The sequence below is a fragment of the Triticum urartu genome, chromosome 2, assembly GCF_003073215.2.
Source record: "Triticum urartu cultivar G1812 chromosome 2, Tu2.1, whole genome shotgun sequence".
Lineage (NCBI taxonomy): Eukaryota > Viridiplantae > Streptophyta > Magnoliopsida > Poales > Poaceae > Triticum > Triticum urartu.
The window spans coordinates 412,824,476-412,845,643 of NC_053023.1; the positions used below are offsets into that span (position 1 = coordinate 412,824,476).

The 21,168-nt window shown below is 45.0% G+C and overlaps 2 protein-coding genes across 2 annotated transcripts; one reads left to right on the forward strand and one right to left on the reverse strand.

The window, feature by feature from the left end:
- The first annotated feature begins 816 nt into the window (after positions 1-816).
- LOC125537594 (SH3 domain-containing protein C23A1.17) lies at positions 817-3,836 on the forward strand. The gene is made up of 6 exons (XM_048700916.1): positions 817-1,488; positions 2,117-2,326; positions 2,409-3,030; positions 3,129-3,232; positions 3,332-3,391; positions 3,477-3,836. Exons 1-6 carry the CDS (start codon positions 1,017-1,019, stop codon positions 3,497-3,499), a joined length of 1,491 nt encoding a protein of 496 aa, XP_048556873.1. The 5' UTR covers positions 817-1,016; the 3' UTR covers positions 3,500-3,836.
- Positions 3,837-8,094: 4,258 nt separating this feature from the next.
- LOC125541600 (laccase-14-like) lies at positions 8,095-10,514 on the reverse strand. Its single transcript, XM_048704964.1, has 2 exons — positions 10,369-10,514; positions 8,095-10,213 (listed from the first exon to the last, which is right to left on the reverse strand). Exons 1-2 carry the CDS (start codon positions 10,453-10,455, stop codon positions 8,618-8,620), a joined length of 1,683 nt encoding a protein of 560 aa, XP_048560921.1. The 5' UTR covers positions 10,456-10,514; the 3' UTR covers positions 8,095-8,617.
- Between the last annotated feature and the right edge of the window lie 10,654 nt (positions 10,515-21,168).

Genomic DNA, 21,168 nt, shown 5'->3' on the forward strand with positions numbered 1-21,168 from the left:
ACGAAAAAGACGTTCATTTATTTCAGAAAGTGTTCACACATTTGATTTTGTTTGCGGGGGCCATTTGATTTTTTATTGTTCTCTAAAAATTGATTTTTTTTCTCCAAAAAAGTTCATATACAATCATTACCTCCGTCCCACTATATAAGACCCTTTTGCAAGCTACGTCTTATATCGTGGGACGGAGGGAGTAGATTCATTTCATACAGTTTTGCAAAATGTTGACTGTATACCCCCAAGAAAGTGAAATCATAAAGTAAATAAAAACCAAAATGAAGGAACGAGAAAAAAAAAAGAAAACCAGATAAAATGTCATAGAAAAACCTACATGGGCCGGCCCATGTAGGAGTACTAAGCTTTATAGCAACTAATTAGGGTCTCTTTGATTCGCAGGATTGTCAAAATGAAAGAATAGGAAAAATGCAGAATAGAATGGCATGTCCTATAGTATCCTATAGGATTTGAAAGAATGTTTGATAGCGCAGGAAAAACAAAGGAATTCTAAAAAAGGTTTAAGTGGATGGAAATTATCTTCTAAAATGTAGTACAAATGGATCCTATGAAAAAATTTCTAAGAATGTCAATCCTACGAATCAAACGAACATCACAGGAAAAATTCTTAAGAGTTTAAATCCTCCAAAAATTCAATACAATTCCTTTGAATCAAAGGAGCCCTAATCCTTGCGGGCTAGGAGGATATAGAGATTCCTATTTGTCGGCCCAACCGACGGGAGCCGGCAGCGTCGTCTCCCCGTTCGCGCCAGAAAAGGAAGAAAACGCAATCGATTCCGGACTTCAATTCGTTGGCGCGCGCCAGCTTGCCCGCCCGCCATTGCTTCACCCGTTTCCTTTCCCTCCACGCTCTCACTCCAATTCCATTCGTTTTCCCTCCCTCCCTCCTCCAAATTCACCAACAAAAACCGCCGAGACGCCCACAGAGGGAGAGAGAGATAGAAAGACGATCGAAACCGGAGAGATCGAGATCTAGGATTCTAGGGTACCGGCCGTTGCTAGCCATGGCGCCGCCGAAGCCGAGCTCTCCTCCCAACCCCAACCCCAACGCCAGCCCCAACTCCTCCTCCGACGCCGACAAGGCCAGGGGCAAGACGAAGGTGACGCCCCTGCAGGTCGCCTTCCTCGTCGAGCGCTACCTCGCCGACAATGGCTTCTCGGCCTCCCTCGCCGCCTTCCGCTCCGACGCCTCCCACCTCTTCGCCAAGACCAGCAACAACATAGTCCCTCCCAAGGGCCTCCTCCCTCTCGCCGACATCCTCCACGACTACATCTCCCTCAAGGAGTCACGCCTCGCCGTCGACTCCGCCATGCAGGCCATGCAGACCCTCGTCTCCACCTACTACCATTCCGGCTCATCCGCTCATCTCGCGGCGCCGCCCTCCTCGCCGCCGCTCGTCCCGCCCTTCTTCGTCGGCCCCACCACCTCTTCTCCCCCGCACCCACCCATGGTGGCCATTCCCCCGCCTCCTACAGGTACCTTCACTCTTTCACTCCGTGCACCCCACTTGTTCGACGTTATGCGTGCTAGTCTATGCGATTGTTATTTTTCTACTAGATTCCAACCCCTTGTTTGCTTGCATCTGATTTATCTTTTAGGGGAGAATTTTGAACTGCCCTTTGACTTGCAAACCTATGGTTTGGAAAGTGTGTACTGTCATAAGTTGTAATTCTTGCCTAAATTTTTGTTTAGTTTCTGAACTGCACTGTTAGATATATTTTGGGTCACAAGCACAGCAGGTACATGGATAGTAGATGGCTTGTCAATTGGTTACAGTTTTTAGAATTGGACTGTGTGCATTAGTAATTTTTTTCCTGAATATGTGTGTAGCGTATCATTTACACTAATAGAAAGTTGAGAAAATACAGATGCCAATAATCTCCTCCCAAATATGACTAGGCAAACACATTGTATTTCCATTTGAAAAACTGGCAAATGCAGTATTTCTCCTCCAACTGCCTTCCACATGCAGCCTAGTCATGTCCTATTACGCATAGCTTTTGCCATCCATACATTGTGCATTAGATTTCAGTTTATCACCTGGTGGCTGGTCCTATTATTCATCTTGTAATTAACAAGGTCCCTTTTCTGTTATTGTTGCAGGCTCCTCTGGATATGCTACGCCTATGATACACTACACACAGTCATCCTCCTCGCTTGTTGTTCAGAATTCTTCAAATGCCAACAACATGTCCACCCCAGCAGCCAGTTCTTTGCCTACAAAAAAAAGAAAGGCAGCCAAGCCTGCTGCAAAAACTACTTCAGCCTCCAAGAGAATATGTGCTGGACCGTCCACAAGCTTGAACCCAAAAGGTACATCTAAAAAAATACTAGCATAACTTGACAGTCATTTCCTGCAGCATCACCAGTTATTGACTTACTGTCCTAATGCCAGGTACAAGTGCAGCCTCTCAACTGCAAACTGCACAGCCAAGTTCAGCTGAACATTCAGTGGTTGCAAAACTGCCGGCCCAAGCCTCATCCGTTGCAAAAAGCTTATTCACCCCACTCCAGTCTCAAGTCAGTTCTCCTTGTACAGCTCAACTAAGCTATCCCATGGGAAATGAACTTGCTTCTTGTCAATCACAAAGGCCATCATCTGTGGTTTCAAATGCTCATGCCCAACAGGAGATTGCTTCCTCTCAATACTCTATAGTTTCTTCCAAGAGACTAATAGTCAGTCCTATGAAAGGGGGCACCTATTATTCTGTCGAGAGGAGTTGCCATGTCAGCTCCCCCTTAAAATCAAGCACCCAGAGATCTTCAAAAAGGGAACATGTGAAAGGGAGGTTAGATTTTGACAGTTCAGATGCAAGGCCAGTTCCAGCTGAACATGTTTCTGACAAGCCCTCTAGCTCTACCTATAATGGAGAGAAGCAAGATGACTTTGACATTGATTTCACAAACTTTGATCTCTTTGAAGGCGACTTCTCATTTTCGGAACTATTGCTTGACTTTGATCTTGACAATGAAGGCCTTCAATGTGAGAATCCTTCCACAAATGCTGAAGTTCAAAGGTATGCTACTGTGTTCTTATTGGATGCCTTTGGTTTTTTGTCCTTGGTGATTCTATAAATGCTAAGATGGTTCTGTTGTGTAAATTGAATGATTACAGACTACAGCCCACTGTGAAGAGTAACAACATGACTGCCGATCCAGCTTTTCCAGATCCAATGAAGCCAATGTCAGCAGATCCCACTGAAGACATCAATTCACAAGGTTAGAGAAAGCTCTAATAAGATGCTGCACTGTCTTGATTTTGTTCATCCTATCATCACTTTTTTGTAACAAATCTTCCATGCATACCTGTTTGTGCAGGAGCTACATCTGTTACTTCTGTCAGAGCTATTACTAAGAGGATAAAGATTGTTAGCCCTGGTATGCCTATAACCTCTACCTATCATGCTTCTCATGTACAACAGGTTCTAAAGTTATCTAATATGCTAGCTGTATTTGTTTGCAGTTAAGGGCCGCTCAGCTTCTTAGCTTGGTGAATAGAACTGAACATCACAAAGAGCAGATGTCCTCTGGATACGACCACTAACTGAGATGATCTAGATGGCTACCTAATTTGTTGCTACATGCTGTTTCGACCAACTGCGCCGCACTGAGGAGTTCTTTCAGCATTACACATGGCTTTCTGATGGCAAGCTTGTGCTGTTTTGTTCCTTTTTGCATTTAGTATTTAACTGCCTTCATGTATAGCTGATATTGAATTGTAAGTGTTTCTCTTGACATTAATGTTATCGGGTCAGAAGTTTGCTATATTAAACCTATGATGGTATTTTCCATGGTTTGCATCAAGCTTTTGGTGCTCCTAAAATGTTCTTTGCTTGAGTGAATTAGAGCATAAAGTGCACTACTGATGCATCAGTCCTTACTAATGCAGATGTGATGTTCTTGAGCCAATATAGAAGTGTGCAGAATCGTAGGTATTTGTGCTGGCTGGTCCTATAAAAAAAGTTGCTAAATATACGGGTTATTACTACTTTGGAAGACTAATACATACACACTTGTTGTGATGTCATTACACAGATTTGATAAATTTGTTTGCCTACTTTGTTCCTGCCCATCTCTTGCATCATGTAAATTTCTATGGTTTCCGCACTTTCTCCTTATGTGGATGGTTCCCTCTGATGTTCCTGTTGGGGTTCAAATTACTGGCTTCATAGATACTTGTGGCTTCCAGCTGAGAGTAAGAGAGGGAGATACAGTTCTAAGATGAGAATTTTCAACCAACAAGCTTAAAAGTAGAAAACAGGCGTCCAGATGAAAAGCATATTGGGTGGGGAGAGACACGTATGGATTTGTTATATCAGAATATCATACATGATTGATATTTTGATAATATGAAGATCCTACATAACGTTGTCTGTTAAAGTGAATAGAGAAGATAAACATTGCAAAAATACCAGTGGTACCATCTCCGAGCCAGCTCCAGAATGTCTTGAGAGCAAACAGCAGAATATGCCTTTGAGAAAATGGCTTGAGCAGACATCCTAAAGGATCGCATGATCCTTTCTTATCGCTGAGGAAGAACAGATCAATGCAATCCCTTTGGATTCATTCTTGAGCCACTTATGTAGAAAGGAGTGGAGTCTGGAACCTTTGTCATCAGAGAATTGAGATGGAAGGTAGTTATAGATTCTCTCCCTCCGGTGGGCACTTGGGCATGTGTTTATCATGTCCAACTGCTGGTGATAGTGCTTACTGTGAAAATATGAAGCCCAACGTTTTTTTTGAAATATTTGAGTGCCAAAATATAAGGAAATATGTAACTACATAATGGCTTTCTGTTTTCACTCTTGTTTTGGCTACTTCATCCCGTCAACACACTTTTTTTTTCACATGTTCTTAATTATTTGACTGATCTTTCTACATTGAACTGTTTTAGATGTAGATTTCATGTTTTGTCCTGTCAACAACACATTTGCAGTGGTCTTAGGATTTTTTAAAGCTTTGTACGGTTGTATCACAACAAAAATCTTCGGTCGCTGATAGGATCCATTACTACTGTTTCTTGCTTCCTGAATTCCCACCGAGGCAGAAAATATTTGGTGGGGAGTAGAATCTTCCAGGACAAGGAACTCTCTGCTCTGCTTTGCTACTTTCATCGTGTACATTTAATTTTGTGGACACATTGAAGCAGAATAAACAGTATGATTTGAAGTGAAGGATTCATGGTACACTCATTTGATCCATCAAGAGTGCACATCTCTAAAAGCTTTGCATCCCCTTTTACCAGACATTTATGCTGCCTCCTACCCCACCCATGTCACCCAACATATACTTTAGCATGTTTGATCCTACTAGTGCATTAGCTCAAGGAAGCGGATTTGTAGCACCCGTGTGCTCCACACCCCTATACGAACATTAAATTCAAAAAAATACCGAGAAAGTTGAAAAAAATCTGAGATTTTGGGATATCAAACCTGGGGTCCTGATCTACGTGTGAAATTTCGTGAAAAATACCAGGAAACGTATTCGTGGCAAAAAAGACAAAAAATTTCTATGTATAGAAAGAAACTGTTTGGATGGATTTTTGTTCGGACAATATTTCCTTTGCCACGGATACATTTCCTGGTATTTTTTTCACGAAATTTTACACGGGAGTAGATTGAGAACCCACGTTTCATGTCCCCAAATTTCAGTTTTTTTGGGTATTTTTTACGATTAATATTCGTATAGGGGTGTGGAGCACCCAGGAGCTCCTGTGTATTTTCTATTAGCTCAAAGCCTTTTTAGGCCACCTGTGAGAGCCTAGCTTAATAGAAATGATAGACACTACTCATATCAACAAGGAATTCCTTCTTTTGTGGGAGCTCATTCGCAAAGAACTCCAAAGTTAAGCGTGCTTGGCTTGGAGCAATTTGAGGATGGGTGATAGACATGGAAGTTGATCCCGGGTGCGCATGGGTGAGAACAAAGTGCGTAGAAAAGACTAGTGTTGGTCTCTGGGGCCAGTCTACATCCTGCAAGGCGTAACGGCCAGGACCGGTGGCTGTGGCCGGGGCGTTACACCACCCACCGTGAGGGTGAAACAACCAGATTTCTTTCAACATCACATGAGATTATGACTCTGAGAGAAGGAATACTAGTAGATCCCTCGTGCAGAGACAGTGTGCAAAATACTACCATCTCCATCTCAAAATGTAAGATGTTTTTGTAGGCTAAACTAGTCTATAAAAATGCCTTACATTTTGAGACGGAGTTAGTATCTACTATGATACAGTATTTTTTTTAGAGAACCAGGGGGGCTTCTCCCTACTTTTATGTTTTTATAAAATTTAAAATGTTATGATACAAAAATAAAAATAAATGGAGTTATAAGAAGCTGATATAGCTGACCTAGAAAAAACAAAGAAACGTACAAATGAGAAGAACTAAGCTATCAATGAAGGGCCTTGACCCAATTACCAGAAGTAGAGTACCTTTTCTTGGCTCTGTGGGCGAACAGAGTACTATGATACAGGTTATCCCTATAATGCTTATATGAGTAGATTACTACCATTACCACCCCACCATGACACATGAATGTAGATCGATGATGCCGTTGGTGCCTGTCAGTGCATATTAGGTGCCAATGGAAGTGAGTCGTAAAGAAGGATGGTCCCTTTTGATTTCTCGGTATCATCCCTTTCATTCCAATGGTGCGAAATAAGTTCTTTTGCCTTTTCCATCATAACCATTTACAAATGTTTCTTTCCATCCAGAAACTATATGTCTGAAGCTACTCAAGTGGCCATAAACTTTCAAATCCTGTTCCAAATGTGGTATTCTGTTCAGTTGAAATATATGCCCCGTGATGTATTAGCTGAGATGTTTCAGAGTTATTAACACAACCTAGTGGTGCTTGGGAACATTATGCCCATGCTTAACATATGTAGTGATCAATCTGTATGACCATAGGTTCCTTGTTTGCTTTGTATGTCCACTATTGTGTATGACATACCTTTTGCGGGCACAATCTTGTTATGTCTGTATTTGCTCTTTAGTCTCCTTGTTACCTCATTTGCCACGGTTTGTGTTTTTACACACATGTATTATGAAAATTAGATGATTGATGGGTATCACTTGTCACATCCTGTCTAATTTGTTTCATGGATCGTTGCCGTGTACTCATTTGAAGGGCCATGGCTAGTGCTTGATGTTGGCAAATCACAAATAAAATAAAATTGTGCTGAGTTATTAATTATAATTTAAGTTTTCAAGTTTATGTTTCCGTCCCTTTTGCTGTCTTATTTCTTCTATTAGCTTTAAGTAGTTCATATTGTATTGGTGAAGATACAAATTAAAACGAAACCTATAGTGTATCATGATTCATCATCATCGTTGCTACTGGTGTTGCGTTTCATCCCCAGACGAATTAGAGTTACATGAGTCCATGATTTTATCCATGTAATCTGAGCTAGAAATTTTGTGTAATGCGGTACTAGTTACTTTACTGAATTTTCCATGGGGTGGCACAAACATTGTACTTATTTCTTTTGTACATCAAGTGTAAATTTTATGGCGATCGACACTTTTAGTTAAGCAGACATTGAGACACTTCACATTCCATCTACCCCCTCTGCCTATCTCAACCTGAATCTGTTGGCTTGCTGCTCCTTTACCTCTGGGCTCTGCTCCTACCTTCGGCCGTTTGCCCTGCTTCTTCTAGTTCGAATGCCAGCTTATGCTTGGAGTCGACGTTTGCTTTCCAATCTGCAGCTTATGGGAGAAATGGGACGCCCATACCATTCTCGTCTGGTGAAACCGAGCCTCTAATCCTCTTTCCGTCTTGCTTTGGGTTGCTTGATCACTACTCCTTCCGTCCCTTGAAAAACGATCTTATATTGTGGGATGGAGGGAGTACCTTTCATGATTTTTTATTTTGTGTGTGTAAGACATTACTTTGTTATATAGGTTGGCACTGCCTTAGCCTTGGATTGCTTCCGTCTTGAGAATAAGACTAGAATCACCATACTCAACAAAACCTGATATTTAAGTTGCCTGAAAATTTATTTTGGTAAGTTCTTCTTCCTTCAGCTTTCTTTCTCCTCCAACTGTTCCTTCTCCCACAAAATTGACTTGTCCAAATTGCAACTTCAGTCAACTTACATATAGCTATTTTGGATATTTAAGCCCTGTTCGGATACACTCCGCTCCGCCACAGCAGCTCCCAGAGAGGACGGAGCGCCAGCACTATTGCTGGGAGCGGCTCAGACCGCGCTCCTCGCGCGGAGTGGAGTTAGCTGACGGGAGAGATTCCGAACACCCCCTTAAAAGTGCTATATTGTTTTGACATATGTAATCAAACCCTGAGTACTACTCCTACTATCTTAAACAAATATTAGGATTAGGTATTTGTAGATCATATTCATAATTTTTCTCTCCATTTATTCGGTCTTAACTATAAATACGTTACCTTGGAAATCAGCAGGAAATGTTGTGCCCCGCTTGGAATGGTTGTAGAATTAGCATGGCCACCTGTATTTAGCTTGACTTTGAACCAAATACTGGTGACTACACTAATTTTACACCCGTTTCAAACAGCCCCATGAGGATAATAAACAGCAGTGTGAAGGAGAATCTGGTGTTGGCTAGACATGAATGGTCAATCTTCTAACACTGGGGGTAGTCCGGCGGCGGCGGAGGAAGAACGGTGTCCGGGGTCGGGCCGTCATCCACCTCGAACGCCATGGCTAGCCCGAAAGGCAAATGAGCGTCCAAGTGGCAGTGCATGACCCATACACCTGGGTTGTCGGCCGTGAAGCGGATGACCGCCCACCCACCGGCCGGCACGGCGACGGTGTTGCGCTGCTGTGGGTTGACGAGGTTGTAGGAGCGCACGGCGGTGCGCGCGTTGAAGTTGCCGGCGCCCTGCGCGAGCACGTAGAAGTTGAAGCCGTGCAGGTGCAGCGGGTGGTTCTCCGACCCCAGGATGGCCGTGTTCTGCAGCACCACCTCCACCGTCGTGTTGAAGCGCAGCCTCTTCACCCTGGTGCCCTTGGACGTCAGCATCACGCTCCTGTTGCTGCTCATGGAGCCGTTGGTGAAGTCGAACATCACCGGCGGCCTGTCGGGGAAGTCGCGGGTGTACACCCCGTCGGCGTTGCCCCTCATGCGCGCCTCCAGCAGAGACATGGCCTTGGGGAGCTGGAACGACACGTTGTTCATGCTGGCCGCTACGGAGCCGCGCGTCCGGTTGCACAGCGTCTGTGTTGGCATGCACGGCGCGATGCCCAGCCCGTAGGTGACCAGCATCCGCGTGTCCACGTGCAGGGGAACCGTCGGTTTGCCGTCTCGCAGCAGGCCGGTCAGGCTGCCGTAGAAGTCCTGCGCCGTTGCGCTGTCTTTGAACTCCGGCATGCTCGGCATCATGATCGTACTCATACCAGCTGCTTCTGCACCGTGCTCGTACCGGAGGAGCCCCGTGGTGGTGGTGGTGTAGGTGGCATTGGCCACGCTCTGGTACACCTGGGCGGCCATGCAGTAGCGGCCCGGGGAGGCGTTGGCGTGCATGAGAGCGTCCACCGTCTGGCCCGGAGCGAGCACGATGACGTCCGTGTTGTAAGGGTCGGTGTAGCAGGCGTCCGCGGCGACGACCGTGAAAACGTGGCCCGCGACCTTGAAGAAGAGCTGGTAACTGAGCGCAGCGTTGACAAGGCGGAGCAAGTAGGTCTCGCCGTGCCGCACGGCCAGCTCGTAGCCACTGGGCATGCCGTTGATGGTGAGCGCGACGGAGTTGTTGGGCGGGCCGCCGGTGAGCATGGCTTGCCTCTCGATGTCGACGACGCTGGCGTTCCACCACTCGCCGAGTAGGAGAGTGGCCTCGCCGTAGGGGGCGGGGAAGGGGTAGTGGGGTCTGTCGGGTTCGGGACGGATGAGGAGCGCGCCGTAGACTGTGGCGCGGAGGAAGGAGACGTGGGCGTGCCACCAGAGCGTGCCTTCCTGGCCGGTGACGTTGAAGCGGTAGGTGTAGGTGGCGCCGCCGGGGCGGATGGGGCACTGCGACACCATGCTGGGGCCGTCGGCCCAGCCGGAGAGACGCTGGAGGACGCCATGCCAGTGGATGGTGATGTTGTAGGGGGAGTAGTTGACGACGTGCACCACGACGGCGTCGCCGTCGCGAGCCTCCAGCATGGGCCCCGGGAACTGCCCGTTCACCGCCGTGATTACCTGACGCTGCCCCAGCCGATCGATCGTCAGGTTGCCCACCTGCGCATATGCATTGCAACGATCCCATCGATGCCGTCAACGTTATGAAATAGCTGTCGATCAGCAGTGCACCGCAGAAATGTGCACGCAGGTTGAACCGCAGGGGAATGGATAGCAATAGCATGCATGTAAAGAGATTAGTAGTAGTCACGTACAGAGAATGTGTGCTCCACAACGGCAGCATCAGCCGGAGGCAGGCCAAGGCATCCGAGAAAAACGAGAGCATATGCAAGCCAAAACATTTCTCGATGGATCACACCAATGCAATGCAGTGCAGTGCAGAAGGAAGGTCGTAGGGCTGTTGGACGCATCTCAGGCAATATATAAGGGAAGGCCCGCCGGGGTACAGTAAGATGGATGATTTTCGGCTAGAGTTGCACGCAATGCTATCCATTCGGAAAGAAAGACGCTGCGGACTGCAGGTGGGTGGTCTGCTTCTGGGACGGATGCACGAAGACTACGTGTGGCACGGGCATCTCGGAGCTGGATAGACCTCGATGGGCGATTCGAGCTACTATGAGAAGGCACGGGCAACGATCGCTAGACACCCTACCTAGCAATACGCACCTTTGCTTAAAGGCACCCATCCATTCATGCCATGTTATATACTTATAATGTACACGAGCTAGCGTTGAAGGTACACGTACAAGTGTGTGTGATCACAGGTACCTAGAGGTGTCTTTGTAATAAGATGGTTTTATCATGTGATATCCCTGCATGTTGGGATTTTTTTGAACCAAAAACCGTTGAACAATCGTTAAAAGAACACAAACTACTAGCGGCTATCCAACGCGAGCCCTAGTTTTTTTTTGAAACATCCAACTCTTACTGGTTTTCATTGATTTAGCAGAAGGAGAGGTTACAAAAAAGGTGATCAAGTGATCATTGTTCAGAGGTACATGTAGTCAGATTTTGGGCTGGCTACCCTACCCTACTCATAAGCCGATATCTCACGTTCCGTCCCCGAAGGGGCTCTCAATGCATTTGGCTCCTGCTAGCCTCCAGAGCTCAAGATCCCTTTTGCATGCATCAGTGATGTCCTTGACACATGCCTGTTTGCTTCTGAAGACGCATTCGTTTCGCTCCAGCCAGATGTGCCAGTTGATAAGAGTCACCATCGATTTGATGTCTTTTCTGTTGATGGGAGGGGTGGAGCTGATGATCTTCTGGATTCTTTTCGTGGTGGTGTCAGCTGGCGGCCAGGAGACGTGGTCGAGAGCATCACAACCTCCCCAGCCGGCTGCACCGCTCCAAACTTGAAGAGAGTGAAGGAAATATGCCCTAGAAGCAATAATAAAGTTGTTATTTATATTTCCTTATATCATGATAAATGTTTATTATTCATGCTAGAATTGTATTAACCGGAAACTTAGTACATGTGTGAATACATAGACAAACAGAGTGTCCCTAATATGCCTCTACTTGACTAGCTCGTTAGTCAAAGATGATTAAGTTTCCTAACCATAGACATGTGTTGTCATTTGATGAACGGGATCACATCATTAGAGAATGATGTGATGGACATGACCCATCCGTTAGCTTAGCATAAATGACCGTTTAGTTTTATTGCTATTGCTTTCATCATGACTTATACATGTTATGAGACCTCTGAGAGGTATGAGACCTCTGACAAGTACTTTGCCTACAAGATGGAGGAGAGTAGCTCAACCAGTGAGCATGTGCTCAGAATGTCTGAGTACTACAATCGCTTGAATCAAGTGGGAGTTAATCTTCCAGATAAGATAGTGATTGATAGAGTTCTCTAGTCACTATCACCAAGTTACCGGAACTTCGTGATGAACTATAATATGCAAGGGATGACGAAAACGATTCCCGAGCTCTTCGCGATGCTAAAATCGGCGAAAGGTAGAAATCATGAAAGAGCATCAAGTGTTGATGGTTAACAAGACCACTAATTTGAAGAAAAGGGGCAAAGGAAAAGAAAGGGAACTTCAAGAAAGAATGACAAGCAAGTTGCCACTCCCATGAAGAAACCCAAAGCTAAACCTAAGCCTGAAACTGAGTGCTTCTACTGCAAAGGGAATGGTCACTGGAAGCGGAACTACCCCAAATACTTGGTGGATAAGAAGGATGACAAAGTGAAAGGTATATTTGATATACATGTTATTGATGTGTACTTTACTAGTGTTCATAGTAACCCCAGGGTATTTGATACCGGTTCAGTTGCTATGATTAGTAACTCAAAACAGGAGTTGCAAAATGAACAAAGACTAGTTATGGGCGAAGTGACGATGTGTGTTGGAAATGATTCCAAGGTTGATAAGATCACCATCGCACACTCCCTCTACCTCCGAGATTAGTGTTGGACCAAAATAAATGTTATTTGGTGTTTGCGTTGAGCATGAATATGATTGGATCATTTTTATTGCAATACAATTATTCATTTAAGTCAAAGAATAATTGTTGTTCTATCTACATGAATAAAACCTTCTATGGTCATACACTCAAAATAAATGGTTTATTGAATCTTGATCGTAGTGATACACATATTCATAATATTGATGCCAAAAGATGCAGAGTTGATAATGATAGTGCAACATATTTGTGGCACTGCCGTTTAGGTCATATTGGTGTAAAGCGCATGAAGAAACTCCATGCTGATGGGTTTTTGGAATCACTTGATTATGAACCGCTTGATGCTTGCGAACCATGCCTCATGGGCAAGATGACTAAAACTCCATTCTCCGGAACAATGGAGCGAGCCACTAACTTATCGAAAATAATACATACCGATGTATGCGGTTCGATGAATGTTAAGGCTCGCGGCGGGTATCATTATTTATGACCTTCATAGATGATTTGAGAAGATATGGGTATATCTACTTGATGAAACACAAGTCTGAAACATTTGAAAAGTTCAAAGAATTTCAGAATGAAGTAGAGAATCATCGTAACAAGAAAATAAAGTTTCTATGATCTGATCACAGAGGCGAATATTTGAGTTATGAGTTTGGCCTTCAATTAAAACAATGTGGAATAGTTTCACAAACTCATGCCACCTAGAACACCACAACATAATGGTGTGTCCGAACATCATAACCGTACTTTATTAGATATGGTGCGATCTATGATGTCTCTTACCGAATTACTACTATTGTTTTGGGGTTATGCATTTGAGACAACTGCATTCACGTTAAATAGGGCACCATCTAAATCCGTTGAGACGACACCATATGAATTGTGGTTTGGCAAGAAACCTAAGCTGTCATCTCTTAAAGTTTGGGATTGCGATGCTTATGTGAAAAAGTTTCAACCTGATAAGCTCGAACCCAAATCGGAGAAATGCGTCTTCATAGGATACCCAAAGGAAACTGTTGGGTACACCTTCTATCACAGATCCGAAGGCAAGTTATCTGTTGCTAAGAATGGATCCTTTCTAGAGAAGGAGTTTCTCTCGAAAGAAGTGAGTGTGAGGAAAGTAGAACTTGATGAGGTAGTTGTAACTTCTCCCGGATTGGAAAATGGTTCATCATAGAAATCAGTTCCAGTGATGCCTACACCAATTAGTGAGGAAGTTAATGATGATGATCATGAAACTTCAGATCAAGTTACTACCGAACCTCGTAGGTCAACCAGAGTACGTTACGCACCAGAGTGGTACGGTAATCCTGTTTTGGAAGCCATGTTACTAGACCATGATGAACCTACAAACTATGAGGAAGCGATGATGAGCCCAGATTCCGCGAAATGGCTTGAGGCCATGAAATTTGAGATGGGATCCATGTATGAGAACAAAGTATGGACTTTGATTGACTTGCCCGATGATCGGCGAGCCATTGAGAATAAATGGATCTTCAACAGGAAGATGGACGCTGATAGTAGTGTTACTATCTACAAAGATCGACTTGTCAAAAAGGGTTTTTACAAGTTCAAGATGTTGAGTATGATGAGATTTTCTCACTCGTATCGATGCTTAAAGTCTGTCCGAATCATGTTAGCAAATGGATGTCAAAACTGCATTCCTTAATGGATATCTTAAAGAAGAATTGTATATGATGCAATCAGAAGGTTTTGTCAATCCTAAAGGTGCTAACAAAATGTGCAAGCTCCAGCGATCCATCTATGGACTGGTGCAAGCATCTCGGAGTTGGAATTTATGCTTTGATAAGTTGATCAAAGCATATAGTTTTATACAAACTTGTGGTGAAGCCTGTATTTACAAGAAAGTACTACAACCTTTCTGATAAGTATATGTGAATGACATATTCTTGATCAGAAATAATGTAGAATTTTCTAGAAAGCATAAAGGAGTATTTGAAAGGAGTTTTTCAAAGAAAGACCTCGATGAAGCTGCTTACATATTGAGCATCAAGATCTATAGAGATAGATCAAGATGCTTGATAATTTTTTTTCAATGAGTACATACCTTGACAAGTTTTTGAAGTAGTTCAAAATGGAACAATCAAAGAAGGAGTTCTTGCCTATGTTGCAAGGTATGAAGTTGAGTAAAGACTCAAAACCCGACCATGACAGAAAATAGAAAGAGAATGAAAAGTCATTCCCTATGCCTCAGTCATAGGTTCTATAAAGTATGCTATGATGTGTACCAGACCTATTATGTACCTCACCATGAGTTTGGCAAGAGGGTACAATAGTGATCCAGGAGTTGATCGCTGGACAACGGTCAAAATTATCCTTAGTGGAATAAGGAAATGTTTCTCGGTTATGGAGGTGACAAAGAGTTCATCGTAAAGAGTTATGTTGATGCAAGCTTTGACACCGATCTGGATGACTCTAAGTCTCGATCTAGATACATATTGAAAGTGGGAGCAATTAGCTAGAGTAGCTCCGTGCAGAGCATTGTAGACATAGAAATTTGCAAAATACATACATATCTGAATGTGGCAGACCCATTGACTAAACTTCTCTCACAAGAAAACACATGATCACACCTTAGTACTCTTTGGGTGTTAATCACATGGCGATGTGAACTAGATTATTGACTCTAATAAAACTTTTGGGTATTGGTCACATAGCGATGTGAACTATAGAGTGTTAAATCACATGATGATGTGAACTATTGGTGTTAAATCACATGGCGATGTGAACTAGATTATTGACTCTAGTGCAAGTGGGAAACTGAAGGAAATATGCCCTAGAGGCAATAATAAAGTTGTTATTTATATTTCCTTATATCATGATAAATGTTTATTATTCATGCTAGAATTGTATTAACCGGAAACTTAGTACATGTGTGAATACATAGACAAACAGAGTGTCCCTAGTATGCCTCTACTTGACTAGCTCGTTAATCAAAGATGGTTAAGTTTCCTAACCATAGACATGTGTTGTCATTTGATGAATGGGATCACATCATTAGAGAATGATGTGATGGACATGACCCATTCGTTAGCTTAACATAAATGATCATTTAGTTTTATTGCTATTGCTTTCATCATGACTTATACATGTTCCTCTGACTATGAGATTATGCAACTCCCGAATACCGGAGGAACACCTTGCGTGCTATCAAACGTCACAACATAACTGGGTGATTATAAAGATGCTCTACAGGTGTCTCCGATGGTGTTTGTTGAGTTGGCATAGATCGAGATTAGGATTTTTCACTCCGTGTACCAGAGAGGTATCTCTGGGCCCTCTCGATAATGCTCATCACTATAAGCCTTGCAAGCAATGTGACTAATGAGTTAGTTGCGGGATGATGCATTAAGTAACGAGTAAAGAGACTTGCCGGTAACATGATTGAACTAGGTATGATGATACCGACGATCGAATCTCGGGCAAGTAACATACCGATGACAAAGGGAACAACGTATGTTGTTATGCAGTTTGACCGATAAAGATCTTCATAGAATATGTAGGAGCCAATATGAGCATCTAGGTTCCACTATTGGTTATTTACCAGAGATGTGTCTCGGTCATGTCTACATAGTTCTCGAACCCGTAGGGTCCGCACGCTTAACGTTCGATGACGATTTGTATTATGAGTTATGTGATTTGACGTACCGAAGTTTGTTCGGAGTCCCGGATGAGATCACGGACATGTCGAGGAGTCTCGAAATGGTCGAGAGGTAAAGATTCATATATTGGAAGGCTATATTCGGACACCGGAAGTGTTCCGGGTGATACCGGGTCACCGGAAGGGGTTCCGGGCAAACCCCGGCAAAGATATGGGCTTAATGGGCCAAGTAAGGGAACACACCAGCCCACAAGGGGCTGGTGCGCCCCCTATAGGGCCAGCCACGTGGGGAGAAAGGAAAAGGAGAGGAGGAAAAGGAAATTATGAAGTAGGACTCCTACTTCCTTCCCCTCCCCCCTCCTTCCTTTCCCCCTTGTCCAAATATGGTAAGGGGGGCCGAATTGGACTAGGGGCCAAGTAGGATTCCTCCTACTTGGGCGCGCCCTAGGCTGTCTCCCTCCCTCTCCCTCCTTTATATACGTGGGGAGGGCACCCCTAGAACACACATCAATTGTTCCTAGCCGTGTGCGGGCCCCCTCCATAGTTAACACGTCGGTCATATCGTCGTAGTGCTTAGGCGAAGCCCTGCACCGGTAACATCATCATCACTGTCACCACACCATCGTGCTGAAGAAACTCTCCCTCGGCCTCAACTGGATCAAGAGTTTGAGGGTCGTCACCGAGCTGAACGTGTGTAGATCACGGAGGTGCCGTGCGTCCGGTACTTGGATCAGTTGGATCACGAAGACGTTCGACTACATTAACCGCGTTACTAAACGCTTCTGCTTTCGGTCTACGAAGGTACGTGGACACACTCTCCCCGCTCATTTCTATGCTTCTCCTAGATAGATCTTGCGTGATCATAGGATCTTTTTTGAAATACTACGTTCCCCAACAGAGAGTCCGGGCATTCCCAGAAAAGGTGCACCGACGTTTCTAGGTTTCGCTGGCAGAGCTGGCAGAAGTAGGCATTCTCCCATCCTCTTCTTTGCAGCCTGTCGTTGCATCATAGACAATCCAGGTGAAGAAGCCAGAGGAACATTTTGATCTTGCCCGGTGCCCATACCTTCCAGATCATTGCTCGGAACTCGCATGGCCCGGCGCTGTCGAACTGGGCATTGTAGGCCGTCTTTGCAGTGTACTGGCCGGAGCTGCATAACATCCATCGAATGCTGTCCACCCTTCCTGCCTGAATTGTGATATCTTCCTACCTTATAGCTCTCACCAGCTGCACTATCTGTGGTAGTAGTCCGTCGAAATCCCCATGCCTAAGATCAAGAACCCATCTGTCTTCCTCCAGCGCCTCGCTGACCGTCCTGCTCTTGCATCTCGAGCATGCAAAGACCGTAGGGAAAACTTGCTCGAGCGGGCGGCCGCCCAGCCACGGGCAAGACCAGAAAGAGGCCGTCTTCCCGTCCCCAATGGTCACCACCGTTGATGCCTCAAAGAGGGAGCGGTCCGCAGCATCGCACGAGGTGTCGGTGCCAACCCAAGGCCTGGTTGGGACTGCCCAGGTCAGCCATAGCCAACGGAGGCGCAAAGCCCGGGCGAACGCCGACATGTCATGGATGCCAAGTCCGCCTTTGGCCTCCGGTGTGGTCACCGTCTTCCAGGCGACTTTGCACTTTCCACCTAGTGAATCCCACTGTAAACATGATAAGCTAGTTCAAGAACTGATCAATCCAGCTGCAAAGATTGCCTTCAAATTTATTCTTGATCCCGTGCCTAAGTAACAATAGACCAGTCTTGAGAAATCTTCTCCAAGAGTTAACAGAGGGTGGCTGAGCCTTGAAAATTTCGCCATTTCTTTGCATCCAAATGTGCTAGCAGCCTGTGATGGATTCTCAAGAGCAATTGTGAGCGGTAGAACTTGTGTTAGAACCATTGTCTTGTTGGGGAACGTAGCAGAAATTCAAAATTTTCTACGCAACACCAAGATCAATCTATGGAGTAATCTAGCAACGAGGGAAGGAGAGTGCATCTACATACCCTTGTAGATCGCTAAGCGGAAGCGTTCAAGTGAACGGGGTTGATGGAGTCATACTCGCGTGATCCAAATCACCGATGATCCTAGTGCCGAACGGACGGCACCTCCGCGTTCAACACACATGCAGCCCGGTGACGTCTCCCATGCCTTGATCCAGCAAGGAGAGAGGGAGAGGTTGGGGAAGACTCCGTCCAGCAGCAGCACGACGGTGTGGTGGTGGTGGAGGAGCGTGGTACTCCAGCAGGGCTTCGCCAAGCACTGCAAGAGATGAGGAGGGAGAGGGGTAGGGCTACGCCAAAAAGGAGATGTTCTCGTATGTATGGCAGCCCAAAACCCCACTATATATAGGGGAAAGGGAGGGGCTGCGCCCCCACCTAGGTTTCCACCCCTAGGGGTGGCGGCCAGCCCTAGATCCCATCTAGGGGGGCGGCCAAGGGGGGAGAGAGGGGGGGGGGCGCACCACTAGGTGGGCCTTAGGCCCATCTGAGCCTAGGGTTTCCCCCTTTTTCCTTCTCTCTTCGCCTTGGGCCCTGGTGGGGGGGCGCACCAGCCCACCTGGGGATGGTCCCCTCTCACACTTGGCCCACGCAGCCCTCTGGGGTAGGTAGCCCCACCTGGCGGACCCCTGGGACCCTCCCGGTGGTCCCGGTACGTTACCGATAGCACCCGAAACTTTTCCGGTGACCAAAACAGGACTTCCCATATATAAATCTTTACCTCCGGACCATTCCTGAACTCCTCGTGATGTCCGGGATCTCATCCGGGACTCCGAACAACATTCGGTAACCACGTATATCTATTCCCTATAACCCTAGCGTCATCGAACCTTAAGTGTGTAGACCCTACGGGTTCGGGAACCATGCAGACATGACCGAGACACCTCTCCGGCCAATAACCAACAGCAGGATCTGGATACCCATGTTGGCTCCCACATGTTCCATGATGATCTCATCGGATGAACCACGATGTCGAGGATTCAATCAATCCCGTATTCAATTCCCTTTGTCTAGCGGTATTGTACTTGCCCGAGATTCGATCGTCGGTATCCGATACCTTGTTCAATCTCATTACCGGCAAGTCTCTTTACTCGTTCCGTAACACATCATCTCATGATGAACTCCTTGGTCACATTGCGCATATGATGATGTCCTACCGAGTGGGCCCAGAGATACCTCTCCATCACACGGAGTGACAAATCCCAGTCTTGGTTCGTGCCAACCCAACAGACACTTTCGGAGATACCCGTAGTGTACCTTTATAGCCACCCAGTTACGTTGTGACATTTGGCACACCCAAAGCATTCCTACGGTATCCGGGAGTTGCACAATCTCATGGTCTAAGGAAATGATACTTGACATTAGAAAAGCTTTAGCATACGAACTACACGATCTTTGTGCTAGGCTTAGGATTGGGTCTTGTCCATCACATGATTCTCCTAATGATGTGATCCCGTTATCAACGACATCCAATGTCCATGGTCAGGAAACCATAACCATCAATTGATCAACGAGCTAGTCAACTAGAGGCTTACTAGGGACATGGTGTTGTCTATGTATCCACACATGTATCTGAGTTTCCTATCAATACAATTATAGCATGGATAATAAATGATTATCATGAACAAGGAAATAACCAATTTATTATTGCCTCTAGGGCATATTTCCAACAGTCTCCCACTTGCACTAGAGTCAATAATCTAGTTCACATCGGCATGTGATTAACATTCACAGGTCACATCGCCATGTGACCAACATCCAAAGAGTTTACTAGAGTTCAATAATCTAGTTCACATCACTATGTGATTAACACTCAATGAGTTATGGGTTTGATCATGTTACTTGTGAGAGAGGTTGTAGTCTACGGGTCTGTCACATTCAGATCCGTATGTACTTTGCAAATCTCTACGCTATATTTGGAGCCATTTCAAATAACGGTTCTACTTGGAGCTATTCTAAATTGTTGCTCCATTATACGTATCCGGTATCTCTACTCAGAGCTATCCGGATAGGTGTTAAGCTTGCATCGACGTAACTCTTTACGTCGAACTCTTTATCACCTCCATAACCGAGAAACATATCCTTATTCCTCTAAGGATAATTTTGACCGCTATCTGGTGATCTACTCCTAGATCACCTTTGTACCCTCTTGCCAGACATGTGGCAAGGCACACATCAGGTGCGGTACTCAGCATGGCATACCGTATAGAGCCTATGACAAAAGCATAGGGGACGACCTTCGTCCTTCCTCTTTCTTCTGCCGTGGTCGAGCTTTAAGTCTTAACTTCATACCTTACAACTCAGGCAAGAACTCCTTCTTTGGCTAATCCATCTTGAACACCTTCAAGATCATGTCAAGGTATGTGCTCATTTGAAAGTACCATTAAGCGGTTTTTATCTATCCTTATAGATCTTGATGCTCAATGTTCAAGTAGCTTAATCCAGGTTTTCCATTGAAAAACACCTTTCAAATAACCCTATATGCTTTCCAGAAATTCTACATCATTTCGGATCAACAATATGTCATCCACATATACTTATCAGAAATGTTGTAGTGCTCCCACTCACTTTATTGTAAATACAAGTTTCTAACAAACTTTGTATAAACCCATAAACTTTGATTACTCCATCAAAGTATATATTCCGACTCCAAGATGCTTGCTCTAGTCCATGGAAGGATTGCTGGAGCTAGCATACCTTTTAGCATCCTTAGGATCGACAAAACCTTTCTGATTGTATCACATACAACCTTTCCTTACGAAAACTGGTAAGGAAACTTGTTTTGACATCCATCTGCCAGATTGCAGCTTATGCTAACATGATTCCGACGGACTTAAGCATCGCTACGGGTGAGAAAATCTCATCATAGTCAACTGCTTGAACTTGTGAAAAACTCTTCGCCACAAGTCGAGCTTCATAGACGATGACATTACCGTCCACGTCCGTCTTCTTCTTAAAATCCACATGTACCTAACAGCCTTACGACCATCAAGTAGTTCTTCCAAAGTCTACACTTTGTTTTCATACATGG

Bases quoted from the DNA above. Each gene is read 5' to 3' on its own strand.
- LOC125541600 (XM_048704964.1), bottom strand. From the start codon at position 10,455: ATGTTTTGGCTTGCATATGCTCTCGTTTTTCTCGGATGCCTTGGCCTG. The intron at 10,214-10,368 runs GTACGTGACTAC...GCATATGCGCAG, and splicing joins TTGTGGAGCACACATTCTCT to GTGGGCAACCTGACGATCGA.
- LOC125537594 (XM_048700916.1), top strand. From the start codon at position 1,017: ATGGCGCCGCCGAAGCCGAGCTCTCCTCCCAACCCCAACCCCAACGCC. The intron at 2,327-2,408 runs GTACATCTAAAA...TCCTAATGCCAG, and splicing joins CACAAGCTTGAACCCAAAAG to GTACAAGTGCAGCCTCTCAA. The intron at 3,031-3,128 runs GTATGCTACTGT...GAATGATTACAG, and splicing joins ACAAATGCTGAAGTTCAAAG to ACTACAGCCCACTGTGAAGA.